Source organism: Hippopotamus amphibius, chromosome 4 (genome assembly GCF_030028045.1).
Source record: "Hippopotamus amphibius kiboko isolate mHipAmp2 chromosome 4, mHipAmp2.hap2, whole genome shotgun sequence".
In the NCBI taxonomy this organism is placed as follows: domain Eukaryota; kingdom Metazoa; phylum Chordata; class Mammalia; order Artiodactyla; family Hippopotamidae; genus Hippopotamus; species Hippopotamus amphibius.
In genome coordinates this window covers 12,563,122-12,584,320 of record NC_080189.1, presented here as the reverse complement: position 1 = coordinate 12,584,320, position 21,199 = coordinate 12,563,122, and the positions used below count along the sequence as shown (strand labels likewise).

Sequence of the window (21,199 nt, the reverse complement as noted above, 5' to 3'; positions counted from 1 at the left end):
ACTATGGGAGCAGCACGATGATTCAGGTAGAGGAGGTGCTTTTACAAAAAGCTCTGCCTCAGAAAATAGCTCCACCTGCCCAGGGTGGGCTGCTGTATGGGGAGAGTAGCTGGGAGAGGTCTCTGCAGCAGGTCCCTGACAAGTTCTCACAGGGACCTGGACTCAGTGATCACCCCTACCTCTCCCTGCTCCACACTCAGCTTCCAGGAAAGTGAAGAATCAAGCCAAAGTGGAATCCTGATTCAGTGCTTTTCAGAAAACTTGCCTTTTGACAAACACTTGCAGGTGTGTAATTAAGCACTCACAACAACCTTGTGGGGAAGGTATTACTTCATTTTTCAGATGGAGAAACTAAGGCCAGGGAGCTTGCAGGTGACAGAAGAAGAAAGAGGCAGGGTCTAGCCTGGAACACTTTGCAGTCCAGCAAAATCTCCACCACCAATACCGCTTCCAATTTCACAGTCATTGTATGTCCCCAAGCCAAGCTGATTTTCTGCAAATTGAGGATGACCTCATGCAGTGTCCAGATTACCGTGTCTAGCTAGTTCTGGAGAGAAGTGGGAGGAGAGAAGCCAGAGAGGAGAAGGAGGGGAGCCCCATTCTGTGTCAGGGGAGGAAGGGAGGGGGAGGAATTCTTGGCAGCCCCTTCCCACTGTGCTTCTATGATGAGCTGCACTTTGGGCCAGGGACCCGGCTCACTGTGCTAGGTAAGGAGGTGTCTCCAGGTGGGAGGGAGGATGGGCTGCCCAGCCTGACGGCCCCTGGAAACTTGGCTTTGGGGGAGTTTGTGCTGGACCCTCCTGGGCTGCTCTCTGAGAAGGCAAAGTTTGCTCCTGGGTCCCCAGGGCTGTGTGAACACCGGGCAGCTGTACTTTGGGAATGGTTCCAAGCTGACTGTGCTGGGTAAGGAGGGCAGCTGGGGTCCCTGAGTGCTCCCTAGGGCGGAATGGAGAGAGGTAGGCAGCTGCCCATCTCCTTTTGGGGCTGCACTCAGGGTCGGTGGGGACCTGGGCTGAGTCCATGGCATCAGGAAAGGGTAGAGCTGGTTTTTGTCCTGGGCCTCCGGGCTGTGAGTAATAACCCTCAGATTTTCGGTGGAGGCACCCGGCTGTTGGTGCTAGGTGAGTGGGTTGCCCTGGGGCTCTAGAAAGGGAGTGGGGTGATCAGGACGCCAGCAGGGTCTCAGGACCCGTTTTTGTGCTGAGCCCTGAAGCTGTGAGCACAGATACTCAGTACTTCGGCGCTGGCACCCGGCTGTTGGTGCTAGGTGAGCGGGGACGCGGTGGGATGCGCAGCGGGTTTTTGCGCGGAGCTGGGGGGCTGTGACTCAGAGATCCAGTACTTCGGGCCGGGCACGAGGCTCCTGGTGATAGGTGAGCTCGGGCGGCGCGCCTCGGGTTTTGGTGGGGCGCCCCGGGGCTGTGCTTTACAGGCGCCACCCTGACCTTCGGGGCCGGCAGCCGGCTGACCGTGATGGGTGAGTGTCCGGGGCCCGGCAGCCGGCAGCGGGGCGGGGATGAAAGGCGGAGCGCGCGGTGCGAGCCTGATCAGGGCACCTGGTCCCCTCCTTGCGCTGGAGCCAGAGGAGCCGGGCGCTGGGACCTGGGGCGGGAGCGGCTGGGAGCTGCGGGGAGTTTGAGTGCGGGGCTTCTCCTCTGTGCTCCTATGAGCAGTATTTTGGCCCAGGCACCAGGCTCACGGTCATAGGTAAGATTTGGATGCCCAGCCCCTTGGGTGCCTGGAGATGGGTGAGGTGGGCTGGAGCTGGGACGCGTGGCCAGTTGTCCATCTGTGGGGTCAACTCTGCAAGAGCGGTGGGGGGTATTGGGTGGGGGTACTCCCGGCCCAGGAACTTGGACAGAAGGCAAGGGGGACTTTGGTCTCTTTTTTTTTTTTCTGAGGTATTTAGGGACAGGGTGAGTCTTGGCAGAAAAAGAGGGTTTATTAGGACACTGTGAGCCACTTGATTGCAGAAGAAGACCAAAGAGGGCAACCTGGGCTGCGGGAAGGGTAGGAGGGGGTGTCCCTGCTGCAAAGGACAATGAGCTGGAGGGGCAGGAACAAGCAGGGAAGAGCGCAGGATGGTGGCCCCTGCAGCGCGGCTCCTGGGAGGTGCAGGTGGAGGTGCAGGTGGAGGCTTCCACTGAACAGAGAAGCGGGAAAAGGATGACAGACAAGAGGGGAACAGAAACATGAGAGACACAGATAAACAGGAGGCAGTGAGGGAAAGAATCAACACAAGCGGGGTTTGTAGATTTCCTGCTTAGAAGTTTGGACTTAAAGTTAGGCTTAAAACCTCTTCTTCTCCTCCTAAGCCCCCGACCCCTGCCGGCCAGGCTGTGTGCACAGTACACAGGGGCTGGGGGGGAACCTGGGCCATTGGGTGGATTTACTCACCAAAAGGACCCCCCTCACCCCCAGCCAAAACCTCCCTCCTCACAGCAGCTTTCTAGGTTAGACAGCCAGATGGTGCAGGACATGCCTTAAAATGCAGATATTTTGCTTGTGAGGTGAGTGTCTTAGGCTCTTAGTGCTGGAAAGGGACCTTAAAGGTCCCCTGGTGATGGGAGCCCTGAGCTTCCAGAGGGGAAGAACCCCTCAATACTGGTATATTTACTGGCTTATTTGACAACAGCGAGCGCTGTGTGTGGTTAGGCTCGTTAAGATGGAGCCAGCGGGGCTCAGCTGAAGTGTTTGTTCCCAGAGGAAAGCTGGGTTCCTGCGGTCAGCCAGGGTGGAGAAAAGCAGGAGACCTCAGAGCCAGGTAACCCAAGTCGCAAGCCCTGGCCCTTTCATGATCCAGTGACCTTGAGTGAGTGAATCTATGGGAACCTTCCCTCTAGCATACTATATCATCAGCAATACCTACTGCTAAATCTGCTGTGAGGATTTCAAGAGTAGCTACATGGACAGTATCCAGCAAACCTGTTGTAACTCAGTGGTCCCCTCCCTGCCCCTCCCCTAGGTGGCCACTGACGAGGGAGGGGAGCCCCGTGCCAAAGGAGGGACAGGTGTGGCATGTGGCTAACGGGGAGGGGGGCTGGGTATGTATGAGAGATGGGCTGGGCACAGGACAGATAAACCTCACAATTCTGCCTGAGGCTGGTCCAGCCCACATCCGAGCACATGTAACAGAAGCTCACCAGGACACACACATACACCCACATGGGCAAGCCCACCCTCACCCCACAGGGACTCACAATCATGGAGGGAGAACTGACTTTGTCCTCATCATGAAGCCGTGTGGTCAGTGCCTCAGGGTGTAAGGAAGATGGTGCTTCTCACCATTCCGCCATCCCATCAACATCACGGGGAACATAGCACATGGCTCCAGAGGCATCTTTACTTTTTCCAGTAAGGGCTGAGTGTTTGCTGGGGGAGGGAGTCAGAGGAGCAGATTCTGTAGTGCCTCTGGAGGGCTGGTAGAATCCCAGAGGCAGGGTCTTTGAGGGGAGAGCGAATAACCAGGCTGAGAGCAGAAAGCCTGATGGAGCCAGGACAGCAGAGAGAAGTTAGGAGATTTCCATTTCAGGCCCGGTCAGCCAGGAGGCGCCTAGGGACAGAGGCATGAGCGGCAGGGTGAGCAGTGCGGGGCAGGGCCGCTGACCTGATGGGACGCAGAACGACCTCAAAACGAACACCCCGGGCTCTTGTTAAAAAAGTATTCAGAATTTCAAACTGAGGACACCAGTGCATTCAATCAACAAGGGGCCCTCCTACGTGTAGGATCCTGTGTGACTGCACAGGACAGCCACCCATGAAGCCAGCCCTGAAGTCAGGTCACATCCGTGGAAATATGAAGTGTCAGAGGAACACTTTCTCCATCTTCCAGGCTAAACTAGATCTCTGTAGAATGAGACGTCTTCCTTTTAACAGAATTGCTCAGAAACACACAAGCAAGTGAATGAAAAGCGAAGAGCAGGATAAAATGACTGTAGAGAGGGCCCAGAAGCAATGAGCCAGCCAGATGCGAAGGCTGCAGGGGCTTTAATTGGGATGCCTTCCCCTGGGGCCTCGAGGACCGCACACACTAGAGGCTTAGTAGTATCAACAACACTGGGAGAAGAAGTTGCTCTGATGATCTCAGATGCATATTTAGGGAGCTTGCTGGTAGGGAAAAGTAGAATGTGTGGAAGCAAAGGGGCAAAGAAGGTTGAAGATGCCTGAATTCAAAACCCAAGGAGATGGCTCTCTGTCTGAGCTGAGGAAACTCAGGGGTACCTGGAGGCAGAGGAATGGCTAGGATGACCTGCTGAATCACCAGAAAGAAAGACAACCTCCCACTCTCAGGAGCACACCCTAACACAGAAGGCTGTCCTCACGTGAGCGCACAACAGTATGCCATCTGTACACTGTCATCCGAAGAAACACCCCCACATTCAAATGACCCCCTCATCCCCAAATCCCCTTTACTCCTCAGCCCCCAGACTCCCAGACAAGTGACCCAGCTGAGGGCAGGGCCTTTCTGAATCCTTATAACATGTCATCTCCCACCCACTCTGGACAGTCAGTGTTGGGATTCTCCCTTCACAAGCAGGAAAAATGATGCAGAGGCATTAAGAGACTGTCTGAAGTTTCCTTAGTGGGCAACGTCAGTTCCAAGCTTTAATTCTGTTATTCTGGTTCCAGTCCAGTGCTCTGTAAATAACTATTTCGTATTATGGAGAGAAAAAGACAGGGAAGCTTTTCTTGATGGATCAAGAATCAAATAACGTGAAAGAAGAGACATGGCTCAGAATGTTGGGCAGGGCCATTTGTTAGGTCACCTTAGGGGCTGGGGACGCAGGAGACAGGCCTGATGTCAGGTGAGTACAAGGGACAGGCAGGCAGAGGGAGACCAGCCACAGAGGAGCGGGTGGTGACCTCCAAGCAAACAGGTCCTCCTGCTTCGTAATTCTATTTTATGATGACCCTGTGGCCCCTTCTCCTGTACCCTGCCCCCCCCAACTCACCTACCTGCACAGCCCCCGCCACACCCAGCCAACTCTCGGGCCACCCCTGGTCCCAACCCGTCCCTTCCAGATGACCTGAGCCAGGTGAGCCCACCCAAGGTGGCTGTGTTCGAACCATCGGAAGCAGAGATCGCCCGGACCCAGAAGGCCACGCTCGTGTGCCTGGCCACGGACTTCTACCCCGACCACGTGGAGCTGAGCTGGTGGGTGAACGGGAAGCAGGTCCAGACCGGGGTCAGCACGGACCCTCAGCCCTACAGGGAGGACCCCAGCCGCAATGACTCCCGCTACTGTCTGAGCAGCCGGCTGAGGGTCTCGGCCGCCTTCTGGTCCAACCCCCGCAACCACTTCCGCTGCCAAGTCCAGTTCCACGGGCTCACGGACGAGGACGACTGGCCCAAGCAGGACAGGCCCAAACCCATCACCCAGAACCTCAGTGCCGAGGCCTGGGGCCAAGCAGGTGAGCGGGTCTGGGAGGGTTTGACAAAGAAGGAGTCAGAGCAGACACACGGAGAGGTGCAGGGAGAAGAACAGAAAGACTAGATATGGAATAAAGGGGGGGAGTGAGAAGACCAAAGCTCATCATGAGGGTGGACAGCGCACCTCGGGCTCCTTCCTCCCCAAGATGCTCATCTGTGTTGATAGGTCCCCTCCGTACCTGCCTGCACAACTCAGGGTCTGAGAGGTGGGTCCCCATCCCCTTCAGTGCTGCCACGTTCCATGACTTTCAAGGATGCTGTGGCCACACTGGCACAACAGAAGGAAGGCAGTGCTAGGACTCTGGCTGGAGGCTGCTCTGAGCCTGGGAGTCTGTGTTGACTAAAAGCTTGCTTAGTTTTGAATCTGATTTAGATGATGGAGTCTCTCATCCATTTCCCTCCCCCCGCCTTTTTCTTTCAGACTGTGGTGTCACCTCGGGTAAGTGGCCCTCTCCTTCTTTGTCTCCATCTCCCATGCTCTTTCCTCTGGAAATAGAAATGGAGAACCCATGACTCTGGTGAGGGAGTTAGGGAGGGAAGGAGACCAGAGATCCCTGCTCACAGGTCCCTACCTGCTCTCCCTTCCTGCCAACAGTGTCCTATCATCAAGGCGTCCTGTCTGCCACCATCCTCTATGAGATCCTCCTGGGGAAGGCCACCCTGTATGCTGTGCTGGTCAGCGCCCTGGTGCTGATGGCCACGGTAAGGACGAGGGCAGGATGGGGCGGGCAGGTTAGAGGTGATGCTTGAAACACAGCCACTCACACCAAGAACATAGAGACCGTGCCAGGACTAGAGGTGGGCAGAGAGGAAGAGGGAGATTCCCCCATGTGCCTCAGAAGACACCTTGTACCTCTGGGAGCACAATGGAAGAGCCATGCCCAGCAGGAGAAACTGGCGTCACCTGAAAACCCAATGGATGGATGCTGGGGGAGCCCTGCTATTCATCTTGTCCGTGGAACACACCACTTCTTCTTAGTCTGCAGCACTCCTGGCTCCTGGTGACCCCCAACCTTCTCTTCTTCAGGTCAAGAGAAAGGATTCCTGAAGCCAGCTGAGAGGGGGAGCCAGGAGCTTCCAGCCTGCTATTGCCCTGATGTGAATTCTGCTTTTTGCATTCCTACCCAGTGCTTCAGAAGAGCTGCTCTCATCTCTCTACTCATCCCAGTATCTACCTACCATATGCATGCACCCCAAACACTCATGTCCACGATCCCGCTAACCCAGGGTGGGGGGGATCCTAGAGGGCTTGAACTGACTCAGCCAATAAATATGGCCTGATCTGGCTTGACTCTGCCTCGTGAGTGTCTAGATATCTCTTCCATCCATCTCGGAAGTCCCCTGTGACTCCAGTCAGGGTAGAAACAAGCGGTATCAAGAAAGTGCAGTCCCCTCAGGTAGTGGTTGGAGGGACCCAGGCTGTGGCTGGTACTACTCCTCATTGTCAGGGAAACTTAAGTACCTGTGAAAGGATATAAAGACAGGCATTCTGGAACAGCCTAGAAAAATGGTGGTGTTGCCTATAGGAATTTTCTATCCTACCATGACAAAGGTGCTCTGAGGAAGAGCCTACCTACACAACTGTGTCCACTCGCCAAGTGGTCTTGTCCGCATGGCCAGCAAAGCTGGGTGCCATTACATAACCCCCACTCCTCTCCACTAGGGCACTACTCAGCTTCCTTCATCACCAAGAGGTGACTCTTGGTGAGAAGAAGAGAAATCACTATTACTATCTATTCTCAGTAGCAGGTATACCTTCCTGTTTAAGTTACAAAGCTGGTTATCGATTTTACTCTAATGAATTAAATGTGTGTGAATATGTCCCTGAACAGTCCTGGGTGGACAGAAAATAAAGTTCCCTATGGTCAAGGATCAGCCCTATTGGTATTTCCAGGAATACTTCCAAAGTTCTTTATTGTCCCATTGTCAGCATGATGATTTAACCCAGAGTCCTCTGGATGGCATAAAAGACACACCATTGTCCTCCACACCTAGCCTCAGTCCTCAAGCCATGTTGCACCCCTCTACCTGGAATGACACATACGTGAGCTCCGACTCATCCTTGCAGATTCAGCAGTGACATTTTCCCCGGCAAGTAGCTTCTCTGGAGCATCCTTGCCCCTTACTCCACATAACTGGGTTAAATGCCCCCTGCACTTTCCTATCACAGTACCCTGTGTGCATCTCCTTCCTGCCACTGACCACACTTGATGGAAACTACGTCTTGCCTTGTTGGACACCCTCACTGGATGGTCAGCTCCTTGAGGACCAAGTCACGTTTTATTACAGCATCCTTGTGATGTGACATACTACCTTGGTTCAGTGTACGAACCCAATAAACTATCTTGGAATAAGTGAATGAATCAATGAGTTCCCCCAAAGTGACCCAGTTCAGGAGCAGATGTCACCCTAAGGCCTGCCTGAAACAGCCATCTACCCTCCTCCTCACAGGCCTGCAGCACACAGCCCCCTCTCTCTACTGCAACACATGCGTGCATTCTACATGGGTGTCTGTACATATACCAACAGACATGCATACACACAGGTTTCCATCTTTACATGAGCAGAGTAGCCTGCTCATGAAGCACATATCACTGCAGTATCTGCTATTAACCTTCAAGAAAACAAAGATACCCAAGTCACTGTCCCCAAGAAGCGTCCCTGTTCACAGGGGGATAGCTAATTCATGGGTAGAAACTGTTAGCACACAGGTGATGCTTTGAATAGCAATGCGAGCTGTCTGCTAACATGCAGGCAGAGGCTAGCCCCCGGTTTCTGACCGGGACCATCTGGGGAGAGTCTGAGAGGGTGGCAGACTCTTCCAAGGAAGCATTGGTCTCAATTATCCACGTGGGAGAGAGGTCATGGTGGTCAGAGGCATGAGTGGCACATGAAACTACAGGGTCAGACACTTCTGGGAACTTCCGCTCAGCTGACCGCGAGGTCCCAGATGAGAGTCATAGGCTGGAAAGGCAGGTGGGGGCTTCCCGCTGTGAGAGTGGACTCTGTCCCTGCAACCAGCACGCGGCCTGCCATATAGTGCGTGTGCATTAAACGTCTGTGGGGTAATGAAGGGACAGGAGCTTGGACCCCACCCAGGAAGCAGTGGGGAATCTCGGAGCTTTCCAGGCTGTCCTCCTGCCCTAAGTTGCCATCACCTGCTCTAGGGATGCTCCTCCCACCCCCCTCACTATAAATGCCAGTCTGTGCAGGTGGGCACAGTGAGTCCCAGAGGGGAGCCCTGATGACATAGGAGATCTCCTCAGAGTGGCATATGGTCCAGAAGGGGCCTCCCTGACCCCCTCCCCCACCACTAGCACCCTGCCATTTCCCAAGCCCCCCCCCCCAATTTCAATGTACTCTGAGTTTGTCTCTTCCCACCCCACTGAATCAGACCAACCTCTGCCACCTGCACTTCCTGCCTCTTTCCAGTGGTTTGGGGAACGGGACCACAGGAGAGAACATTTTTGTATCCTGGTGTAACATTGTGGGACTATGGGAGCAGCACGATGATTCAGGTAGAGGAGGTGCTTTTACAAAAAGCTCTGCCTCAGAAAATAGCTCCACCTGCCCAGGGTGGGCTGCTGTATGGGGAGAGTAGCTGGGAGAGGTCTCTGCAGCAGGTCCCTGACAAGTTCTCACAGGGACCTGGACTCAGTGATCACCCCTACCTCTCCCTGCTCCACACTCAGCTTCCAGGAAAGTGAAGAATCAAGCCAAAGTGGAATCCTGATTCAGTGCTTTTCAGAAAACTTGCCTTTTGACAAACACTTGCAGGTGTGTAATTAAGCACTCACAACAACCTTGTGGGGAAGGTATTACTTCATTTTTCAGATGGAGAAACTAAGGCCAGGGAGCTTGCAGGTGACAGAAGAAGAAAGAGGCAGGGTCTAGCCTGGAACACTTTGCAGTCCAGCAAAATCTCCACCACCAATACCGCTTCCAATTTCACAGTCATTGTATGTCCCCAAGCCAAGCTGATTCTCTACAAATTGAGGATGACCTCATGCAGTGTCCAGATTACCGTGTCTAGCTAGTTCTGGAGAGAAGTGGGAGGAGAGAAGCCAGAGAGGAGAAGGAGGGGAGCCCCATTCTGTGTCAGGGGAGGAAGGGAGGGGGAGGAATTCTTGGCAGCCCCTTCCCACTGTGCTTCTATGATGAGCTGCACTTTGGGCCAGGGACCCGGCTCACTGTGCTAGGTAAGGAGGTGTCTCCAGGTGGGAGGGAGGATGGGCTGCCCAGCCTGACGGCCCCTGGAAACTTGGCTTTGGGGGAGTTTGTGCTGGACCCTCCTGGGCTGCTCTCTGAGAAGGCAAAGTTTGCTCCTGGGTCCCCAGGGCTGTGTGAACACCGGGCAGCTGTACTTTGGGAATGGTTCCAAGCTGACTGTGCTGGGTAAGGAGGGCAGCTGGGGTCCCTGAGTGCTCCCTAGGGCGGAATGGAGAGAGGTAGGCAGCTGCCCATCTCCGTTTGGGGCTGCACTCAGGGTCAGTGGGGACCTGGGCTGAGTCCATGGCATCAGGAAAGGGTAGAGCTGGTTTTTGTCCTGGGCCTCTGGGCTGTGAGTAATAACCCTCAGATTTTCGGTGGAGGCACCCGGCTGTTGGTGCTAGGTGAGTGGGTTGCCCTGGGGCTCTAGAAAGGGAGTGGGGTGATCAGGACGCCAGCAGGGTCTCAGGACCCGTTTTTGTGCTGAGCCCTGAAGCTGTGAGCACAGATACTCAGTACTTCGGCGCTGGCACCCGGCTGTTGGTGCTAGGTGAGCGGGGACGCGGTGGGATGCGCAGCGGGTTTTTGCGCGGTGCTGGGGGGCTGTGACTCAGAGATCCAGTACTTCGGGCCGGGCACGAGGCTCCTGGTGATAGGTGAGCTCGGGCGGCGCGCCTCGGGTTTTGGTGGGGCGCCCCGGGGCTGTGCTTTACAGGCGCCACCCTGACCTTCGGGGCCGGCAGCCGGCTGACCGTGATGGGTGAGTGTCCGGGGCCCGGCAGCCGGCAGCGGGGCGGGGATGAAAGGCGGAGCGCGCGGTGCGAGCCTGATCAGGGCACCTGGTCCCCTCCTTGCGCTGGAGCCAGAGGAGCCGGGCGCTGGGACCTGGGGCGGGAGCGGCTGGGAGCTGCGGGGAGTTTGAGTGCCGGGCTTCTCCTCTGTGCTCCTATGAGCAGTATTTTGGCCCAGGCACCAGGCTCACGGTCATAGGTAAGATTTGGATGCCCAGCCCCTTGGGTGCCTGGAGATGGGTGAGGTGGGCTGGAGCTGGGACGCGTGGCCAGTTGTCCATCTGTGGGGTCAACTCTGCAAGAGCGGTGGGGGGTATTGGGTGGGGGTACTCCCGGCCCAGGAACTTGGACAGAAGGCAAGGGGGACTTTGGTCTCTTTTTTTTTTCTGAGGTATTTAGGGACAGGGTGAGTCTTGGCAGAAAAAGAGGGTTTATTAGGACACTGTGAGCCACTTGATTGCAGAAGAAGACCAAAGAGGGCAACCTGGGCTGCGGGAAGAGTAGGAGGGGGTGTCCCTGCTGCAAAGGACAATGAGCTGGAGGGGCAGGAACAAGCAGGGAAGAGCACAGGATGGTGGCCCCTGCAGCGCCGGCTCCTGGGAGGTGCAGGTGGAGGTGCAGGTGGAGGCTTCCACTGAACAGAGAAGCGGGAAAAGGATGACAGACAAGAGGGGAACAGAAACATGAGAGACACAGATAAACAGGAGGCAGTGAGGGAAAGAATCAACACAAGCGGGGTTTGTAGATTTCCTGCTTAGAAGTTTGGACTTAAAGTTAGGCTTAAAACCTCTTCTTCTCCTCCTAAGCCCCCGACCCCTGCCGGCCAGGCTGTGTGCACAGTACACAGGGGCTGGGGGGGAACCTGGGCCATTGGGTGGATTTACTCACCAAAAGGACCCCCCTCACCCCCAGCCAAAACCTCCCTCCTCACAGCAGCTTTCTAGGTTAGACAGCCAGATGGTGCAGGACATGCCTTAAAATGCAGATATTTTGCTTGTGAGGTGAGTGTCTTAGGCTCTTAGTGCTGGAAAGGGACCTTAAAGGTCCCCTGGTGATGGGAGCCCTGAGCTTCCAGAGGGGAAGAACCCCTCAATACTGGTATATTTACTGGCTTATTTGACAACAGCGAGCGCTGTGTGTGGTTAGGCTCTTTAAGATGGAGCCAGAGGGACTCAGCTGAAGTGTTTGTTCCCAGAGGAAAGCTGGGTTCCTGCGGTCAGCCAGGGTGGAGAAAAGCAGGAGACCTCAGAGCCAGGAAACCCAAGTCCCAAGCCCTGGCCCTTTCATGATCTGGTACCTCAGACCAGTGAATGTGTGTGCACGGGTCACACACCCATGAAGCCAGCCCTGAAGTTAAGTCACATCCGTGGAAATGTGAAGAGTCAGAAGAATATTGTCTGCATTTTCCAGCCTAAACTAGATGTCTTCAGAATGAGTTGTCTTCCTTTTAATAGAATTACTCAGAAACACAAAAAAAATCGATGAAAAGCAAAGAGCAGGATAAAGTGAATGTGGGAGGGCCCAGAAGCAATGAGCCAGCCAGATGCGAAGGCTGCAGGGGCTTTAATTGGAATGCCCCTGGGGCCCTGGGGGTCGCCACAGACCAGAGACTTAGGGCAAAATCATATCGAGACAACTGGGAGCAGATGTTGTTCTGATGATCTCAGACGCATATTTAGGGAGCTTGCTAGTAGGGAAAAGTAGAATGTGTGGAAGCAAAGGGGCAAAGAAGGTTGAAGATGCCTGAATTCAAAACCCAAGGAGATGGCTCTCTGTCTGAGCTGAGGAAACTCAGGGGTACCTGGAGGCAGAGGAATGGCTAGGATGACCTGCTGAATCACCAGAAAGAAAGACAACCTCCCACTCTCAGGAGCACACCCTAACACAGAAGGCTGTCCTCACGTGAGCGCACAACAGTATGCCATCTGTACACTGTCATCCGAAGAAACACCCCCACATTCAAACGAACCCCTCATCCCCAAATCCCCTTTACTCCTCAGCCCCCAGACTCCCAGACAAGTGACCCAGCTGAGGGCAGGGCCTTTCTGAATCCTTATAACATGTCATCTCCCACCCACTCTGGACAGTCAGTGTTGGGATTCTCCCTTCACAAGCAGGAAAAATGATGCAGAGGCATTAAGAGACTGTCTAAAGTTTCCTTAGTGGGCAAAGTCAGTTCCAAGCTTTAATTCTGTTATTCTGGTTCCAGTCCAGTGCTCTGTAAATAACTATTTCGTATTACGGTGAGAAAAAGACAGGGAAGCTTTTCTTGATGGATCAAGAATCAAATAACGTGAAAGAAGAGACATGGCTCAGAATGTTGGGCAGGGCCATTTGTTAGGTCACCTTAGGGGCTGGGGACGCAGGAGACGGGCCTGTTGTCAGGTGAGTACAAGGGACAGGCAGGCAGAGGGAGACCAGCCACAGAGGAGCGGGTGGTGACCTCCAAGCAAACAGGTCCTCCTGCTTCGTAATTCTATTTTATGATGACCCTGTGGCCCCTTCTCCTGTACCCTGCCCCCACCAACTCACCTACCTGCACAGCCCCCGCCACACCCAGCCAACTCTCGGGCCACCCCTGGTCCCAACCCGTCCCTTCCAGATGACCTGAGCCAGGTGAGCCCACCCAAGGTGGCTGTGTTCGAACCATCGGAAGCAGAGATCGCCCGGACCCAGAAGGCCACGCTCGTGTGCCTGGCCACGGACTTCTACCCCGACCACGTGGAGCTGAGCTGGTGGGTGAACGGGAAGCAGGTCCAGACCGGGGTCAGCACGGACCCTCAGCCCTACAGGGAGGACCCCAGCCGCAATGACTCCCGCTACTGTCTGAGCAGCCGGCTGAGGGTCTCGGCCGCCTTCTGGTCCAACCCCCGCAACCACTTCCGCTGCCAAGTCCAGTTCCACGGGCTCACGGACGAGGACGAGTGGCCCAAGCAGGACAGGCCCAAACCCATCACCCAGAACCTCAGTGCCGAGGCCTGGGGCCAAGCAGGTGAGCGGGTCTGGGAGGGTTTGACAAAGAAGGAGTCAGACCAGACACAGGGAGAGATGCGGGAAGAAGAGCAGAAAGACTAGAAATGGAATGGGGGTGGGGGGGGAGTGAGAAGACCAAAGCCCATCATGACGGTGGACAGGGCACCTCGGGCTCCTTCCTCCCCCAGATTGTTACCCCTCCCTACCTTCCTGCACAGCTCAGGGTCTGAGCAGTTGGTCCTCAGCCCCTCACTGACCCTAGTTTCCAAAGGTCACAATGGCAATGCTGCTGACATGAGAACAACAGGAGAAAGACAGGTCCAGGGCCCTCCCAGGAGGCTGACTGTGCCATCTAACCTGTTCATGTGTGCAGCCTGTGACCCTATGACTTTAAAGCCCATGACTTAAAGCTGGTCTCTTTAAGGAATGGCATTCCCTACTCATCCATTTCCCTCCCCTTTTTTCTTTCAGATTGTGGTGTCACCTCGGGTACGTGACCCTCTTCTTCTTTGTCTCCATCTCTCGTGGTCTTTGCTCTGGAACCAGAGATGGAGAATTCATGACTCTGGTCGGGGGGTGAGGGGAAGGAGACCAGAGATCCCTGCTCACAGGTCCCTACCTGCTCTCCCTTCCTGCCAACAGTGTCCTATCATCAAGGCGTCCTGTCTGCCACCATCCTCTATGAGATCCTCCTGGGGAAGGCCACCCTGTATGCTGTGCTGGTCAGCGCCCTGGTGCTGATGGCCATGGTGAGGAGGAGGGCAGGATGGGCAGGTGACTGAAGGGAGAGAGTGGGACATCATGCAGGGTGACTGAGGGGGTCTCAGAGTCATGTCCTGGTATCTCTATGGACTTACAGTGGGGCTTCCAGACTGGGGAGAAAGTGCAGAGTTCACCACAGAATGTAGCTTTATGGGATGGGCAGCATCACCCAGCCCTACCCCAAATCAGGCCCCAGAGTCAGCTTCCTCTGACCCACTCCTACTGTTCCATGGCCTCTGGCACACTGACAATGTCCTCTTTTCCTCAGGTTAAGAAAAAGGATTCCTGAGACCAGCTCCAAAAGTGCATCCTGTGTTGTTCTTAGTCTTCACCCTGGATTCTCCTTAATGTTTCCAGTCTGCATTCCTAAAGAGCTTCTCTCTCTCCACCTCTTATTCTCCTTCCCACACGGATGTCTGTCCCTTCTCTCAGCTTCCCTGCAGACTGAGTGCCTCACCACTGAATCTGAAATTGACTAAAGCAATAAAGGTGTCATGATGGCTTGACTGTCTCGCAGGAGTGTTTGTGGAGTTCTGCCCTTTGCTGATCTACCTTTGATTTGGGGAAATTATCACCCCTCAGGCATACAGAGTGATGGGCCCTCCTTTCTGACCAATGCTGCTTCCTCCTGCTCATCCTGAATGAGGGTGGACCCCGTGGTCCACGCCCGGGCATTATGGGCCCCAGTGTGTAGGGTTAGTTTGAAGGGCAAGCAGCTGGGCTCTAGAAAACCTGCATATCAATGGCAGATAAGGATGCATGGAGATGAACCATAACCCCCAGCTCAGGGCTGGACAGAGGACAGGGCAACCTGTAGGTTAGAATGTCTGATCATTTCTCAATTCCAGATTCAAGTCCCACTTCTTACACATTTAGGGTTTATCTGTGTCTGTTCTTAACACTTCCGTCTTGCCTGATTTCAGAATTTGGGCATAAGCGTTAGTTCTACTCTGCCTAAGTTAGAATCCTAAAGAAGGCATAGAGTTGAAAACACCGAAGTGTGAAACCTGGAGATTTCACAGAGGTGGGGCCCATGGGGTCAGGCCCTGGGAGGGAATGGAGAAGGAGAGCAGGGTCCAGGGGGGAGTGGGGTGCTACACCCAAGTGTCCCTTCCAACAGGCTCCTTCACTTGGTGGGATAGAGACTGGGTCACCCCAAATGTAGTGTGTTGAGTGTACCCACTTGGGTGGAAACAGTTCTCTTACTGGGGTAAATGCTACCGCAGATTACAATCACTGTGGTAGAACCCTGCAGCCAGGGAGGAGGGGAATGTCATCAGGGGAGAGAAGACCAGTGAGAGAGGCTCTGGGTAAGTTAGTTGAGGGAGAAAGTTGGGTGTGAGAAAGGAGTTCTGAAAGCTGGGAGAGGGTGGGAGAGATGGGATCCTCATATAGCCTCTTTGTTCCAGGCTTCGGGCTGGACACTGGCCCACGTGCTATCCTGGTCAATCCCCATCATGATCCCAGAAGCAGGTATTTTTCTCCCAACTTCATAGGTGAGCAAACCACAGTCCATCGATCACATGACTGGTAAGCTGTGAAACCGTGCCACGTTCTTCTGAAGATGGCAATTCAGGAAGCTTTTCTCAAGTCGTGACCAAGAGGGTGTGGTTGCTCACAAAATCACTGGGTGACCCTAGAGCAGCTGCTCCCACACTCTGGGGCAGGACCCACAGCAACAGACTGAGGACACCTTGATTCCTGACTATATTCGTTCCCTAGTGCTGCTGTAACGAAGAACCACACACTTGATGGTTGAAAGCAAAAGCAATGTATTCTCTCACAGTTCTGGAGGCCAAAAGTCAAAATCAGGGTGTTGGCAGGGCCACACTCCCTTCCAAAGCTCTGAGGGAGAATCCTTCCTTGCTTCTTCCCATTTCTGATGGCTCCTGGCCTCCTTGGCTCATGGCGGCATCACCCCAACCTTCTATCTCTGTCTTCATACCTCCTCCTTCCCTGAGTCTCTGTGTCTAAGTTTCCTTCTTTCTCTTACCAAGACACAAGTCAGTGGATTTAAGATACACCCTAAATTCAGAAGGATTTCATCTCGAGATTCTTTTTTTCATCTCGAGATTCTTAACACATTACATCCGCAAAGATCTTGTTTCCAAATTAGGTCACAGTCTCAGGTTCTAGATGGGTGTGAATTTGGGGTGACATTGTTCATCCCACTACACTGCATATCAGGAACGGGAGATGAGGGGTTCTCTGAACCCAACTCACACGGGCCAGGAAAGGGCATGGCCCAGGGGAGGGGTGGCCTGCGAAACTCATCACATGCCTGTAACCTCCCATCAGTCATGAGTATCTCAAGATTTCTCAAACTGCAGATGGTTTTTTTCACTTGTCGTTGCTGTTGTTGTTTATTTGTTTTTGTAATGACTGAAAAATCCCCAAAGGAGACTGAGTTCAGACTCTAGACCAGAATGCAAAAGAGCAATGCCTCCTATTCTTTAGACATGTGTGGTGGCTCCTTACAAGGGTGGGACAGGGAGATAAGCAGCTAAAGGAACAAGCAAATGCCTCAGCGAGAACAAGGCGTGGACCAGAAGGACTGGACCGAGCAGGGAGTGTTGGGGGCAGGGGTGTGTGTAAGCAGAGGTGTGAGGAAGATACTGAGCAGCTGTAAGGCAAAGATCAGGGTAGGGGGTGGTGGAGAGGAAGGTCTGCGGGCTTGGTGGCTGTCATCTTTGAGGTGCTAAAAGCAGGGGCATTCGCAGGTGGGAGGATGTGGGGGGAGTTTCTGGTGGGCACCTGGGGGTTGTCAAGGTGAGGAACAAAGGAACGAATGTCCTCTGGAGGATGGAGGACTTGGTGTGTGTCACCTTCTCACTCCTGGAAACATAACAGAGATGGAAAAACTCCATTTGGTTCCCAACGTTCCTTGATGCAGAGAGGCCCCTCTTCCTAAATCTTTACAGTCCTTTCCTTGTCTCTCTCAGACAACACTGCCTCCAACATTCAATTCACAGGCACTGTGAAACAGGTTAATTTCTTCTGCCTCTGCCTTTTTCTCTAGTGTCTAAACAGATCCTTTTGGACCAATTCTAGCCAACCCATCCATTCTTCCTCAGCTGAAACTGAGCAAAGCTAGGTTAGATATAGGGCAATCATACTGTTTATTGTGAGAACGAGGATGCTATCAAGGGTGAAAAATAAGATGCTGGGACAGGAGGGGTAAACCAGGATTGTCCTGGCAAACCAGGACCCACGGTAGCTCCAATTAAAGGGGCTCAGAGGGAGTTTCTGAGACCAGAGTCATTCCTGGAATGGGAAGCACTAAAGCAATTCCTCATTGACCTGGGCCTGTCGACCTATCCCAGTCTCAAGGCTAAGCCAAGCTTCATCCCATGAAGGAAATCGGTGGGCAGAATGTAGTGTAGGGGCAAAGGGTGCTCACTGATTAAAGAGACTCAGAAGCGTAGCATCTCTAGAAGAATGGCTGTGGTCCCCCGAGTTCTCGTCATTCCAAGGGGAACAGCTGGACCCCCCCCCCCCACCATGGGTAGCTCTCCAGGAGAGGAACCTCAACCCTGTGACCTCTAGGGATTTACTCAGAAATTAGGCGGGGATAGGAAGCATCCAGCTAGTCATGTTGGGTGATGTCCTGGTGGGGGGATTTGGACTCCTGTGGGGAAGGGCTGCTTGAGTCACTGTCACCTGCCCAGAAGAAGAATTTCCTATCAGTATCAGGATCCTGTTTCCTATCAGCATCAGGAAAGACCTGCATCCTTTCCTACTGTACAGCTCATGGCCAAGCTATATAAGGTTGGGTAAGAGGAATGCCAAGGGTGGGGCAGGTAGAGGACATTGAGACCATCCAAGAGACAAAGACTTTTTCTCTCTTAAGTTAATGACTAGGGAAGAGTAAGGGAGAGAAAAAAGAAACAAAAGGATTTTAGAACAAGAGCAGTTGGGATAAGAGCAATGGATCTTGACAGATACTAACACCTCCATTTCCTGCCCTGAGTCATTTTCCTGGTTTGCTTCTTCCATAGTGACCCGGAGAAGGGGAATCTGACTGATTTCACCCCCAACAGTCTGTGTGGCACACAGCCCCAAGGGTCCCATATAGGAAGAGCCTCGTGAGGTTGACCTACTTAGAGATGGGTGGGGGAATGGAGGGTTGGTACTTGAGACCTCTCTTGAAGCTATGTGTGTACAACAAAAACACGCTCACACCTAGATGTACTACATTTAGGGATGTTAGGAGATGCTGATGTAGATGAAGAAATGGCTAAAGACCCCAGGTCACTTCTTAGCATTGCGCTAACCTGTAGATGAATCTATCATCTGCACCCCCACTGACCTCTCCTTAACCTTTCATCACCAATTCTCTTTTTCTACGTCCATGGAAATTGCCCTGTAGCCATATAAGAAGACTTACAGTATAGAAGGCTACCAAGCCTGGGCAACAACTGTAACTACAGTTCATCCTCATTGCTTGTGGCCGACTCCCATAGTTTCCAGAAAGGTGATCTCTGGGCCTGGAGGCCCCATAATGTGAGATGTCATCCACCTTTTCATGGCCCCCCACATAAAGCATTTCCTGCTTCAGTCTAGGGTTGGATGTCCTCCCCTTCCATCCAGAGGACTTTCTTCTCTTTTGCTGTTTGTGGATCTGACGTCCCCGGGGTCTTGGCAAACCACACTCTCTGCCTCCACTGGGGATTTATTGTGACAGTATTTGGTTATGTCCTGAATTGCTGCCTGCAACAGATAACATATTCTCAGCTCACCACATCCCTCCCCCAAGTTCCCAAATGCATGTCTTTCTCCTCTATCTGCATCCACTGTTGCACTTGAACTCCTAGAAGGGCTTCTTGGGGAGATGGGGTCCCAGAGATGAGTGGATGGGTCTGTATATCAGCAAATAGAGCAGAAAGTGAGCCAACAATTGTGACTATTTCCACAGAAGTTTTGTCTAACTTAGCTCTAACTCACCTCAGCTGTCCTCTGTTAGTGTGAGGGTGGTCTTGACAGGAAGACTGCATCCAAGGGCTTCCCGTGGACCCATCCCCCACCACATCCTCACCAGATTCGCTGCTATAAGGCAGTGGGTTTTACAATAGTAACTTGACGGTGGTCCTGGGTGTGAGCCCTCCTGCCACATTCTAGGCCACTCCAGTGGTTACAGCTCAGCCCTCTGTTCCCTTGCTCCCACCATGGGTCTCGACCTTGACTGGATCTTGGACTCACGGACACTCTGGGTGGTAAAGAAGCATAAATTGCAGAGTTTTGAATCTCCCCAGTTATGCCTGATCTGTCCTGGGACAAAGAACTCTCGACCTGTCTGGGTAGGCCACTTAGTCACTGGACAGCGCTATGAAGAATTTTGTCCTCTTTAGGTTTCCATAAATCTCATTGTAGCGCTGAGCATTGGTTATAATTGCACTCCTATTAGAGTCCTTGAGACAGCTAGCATGCCCACCTCTCATCAAGCGTCCACAAATCTGTGAAAGACAGCACAAGCAGACCTTTTTAAAGCTTTAGTTTGCAAAATGGAAAAAGCATGCAATAGAGGAGAACATAATGATAAAAAAGAATGTGGACTTTAAAGCCAAAGAGATATAGCTTCAAGCCTTAGATCTGCCCTTATCAGTTATGTGATCTTGGGTAAGTGATCACCTCTGAGACTCAGCTTTCCTGCCTATAAAATGGGCTCAATGACAACCTCGACTTCACAAGACTGTTTTGTCTTATTTAATCTACACAACATATAAAGCTGTTATCACAGTGTCAATAAATATTAGCTGCTATTATAGTCATTATCATTAGCCTAAAGATTTGTTTTTCGAGCTAAACATTCACAGTTCTCTCAGTTTTTGTCTCATGTGGCACAGCTCTGAGCACTCCTCCTCTTCAAAGCCCAGCCTCTCTCTTCCGAAATGTTTACTTTTGTTTTCATCCTCCTACTTTTCTAAAAGTGTGCTATCCTGACCTACAGAGGAGAAGAGGTGGCTTCAATTCCTGTTCTCAATACCTTCTGCTTTGGTCCCATGAGGGCAACTCTTCAATGCCTGGACCCACATCACCCCATTGACTCACAGAGCTCACTTTTGAGTCAAACCCTGGGTCTTTTCCACACGCACCGCCTGTGAGCACATCGTCCCCTTCCTGTGCTCAGACAGTTGGTTTCCTCTCTTTTGGGGGTGGTGTCAGGGAGTGCTTGTTTAATCTGATCATGTTTCTTCAGCTCATCTCTCCAGTTCTCTAGTTTCTGCAGAATTCTAACTCTCATTAATTATGGTTACCTCCGCGTCCTTAGGCTATCTCAGATCAGATCATTAGACAAGTGATTCATGAAATTCACAGCAAGATCACTGCTCTACACATAACCCACATGCCTCTAAGGTTTGCCTGAGGTCCAGGAGCTGCTAAAACATGGGGCGTTGGCTTCTGGTCCTTCTCTGTCCATCGCTGCATAGCGTGGACAACTCACTTTTCTTCTCTGGACTGCTCTCTCCCCCTCTGTGACGTGAGGAGACAGGTAAAGTGATCTCTAAGGAGTCGTCAATTTCTGCTCTTCACATTCAGTGATTCAAAGGCCCCAAATCACCATGAGGAAGGTAACTGGGGAAATCTAAGCTCTTCCTAGACACAAAACATTCACACCTGTGACACAGTCTCAGAGGCAGTCTGCGGGGTGAGGGGGTTGGTGCTGACCCCGGAATCCCACAGTTCATAAGAGGCACCTGGAGCCAGCACCTGGCAAGAGGTCCAGGGCCTTGAATGAGGAGAAGAAAATAGTGTTTACAGGAGAATGACCTTGAATCAAAGGCCAGGAAGTAAAGAACAGCAGGTTGGGGTCTTTTAGAAGACAGCTAGGGAATAGATGGTGTGTCTGAGCCCAGCGCTGGCTGTCAAGCTGCATATCTTTGAGTACCATCAGCACAAGCAGCAACAGCCGCACACCTGCCCCTGTACCATCTCGGGGACTCACAACAGGATGTGGTTTGACATTTACCAGGTCCTGCATCTGGGGCGCCTGTGAAAGTCTCTCCCCCGCACCGACCTTCTGAGCTCCGTGAAC

At 52.9% G+C, this 21,199-nt stretch overlaps 2 gene segments (V, D, J or C); both read left to right on the top strand.

The window, feature by feature from the left end:
- The first annotated feature begins 946 nt into the window (after positions 1–946).
- LOC130851804 (T cell receptor beta constant 1-like) lies at positions 947–6,723 on the top strand. The segment is given in 7 exon segments: positions 947–956; positions 1,148–1,267; positions 1,433–1,477; positions 5,023–5,412; positions 5,853–5,870; positions 6,027–6,133; positions 6,459–6,723. Coding segments are annotated over 7 exon segments (711 nt in total).
- Positions 6,724–9,869: 3,146 nt separating this feature from the next.
- LOC130851803 (T cell receptor beta constant 1-like) lies at positions 9,870–14,663 on the top strand. The segment is given in 8 exon segments: positions 9,870–9,879; positions 10,071–10,190; positions 10,255–10,296; positions 10,356–10,400; positions 13,034–13,423; positions 13,876–13,893; positions 14,047–14,153; positions 14,435–14,663. Coding segments are annotated over 8 exon segments (753 nt in total).
- Positions 14,664–21,199: the final 6,536 nt, after the last annotated feature.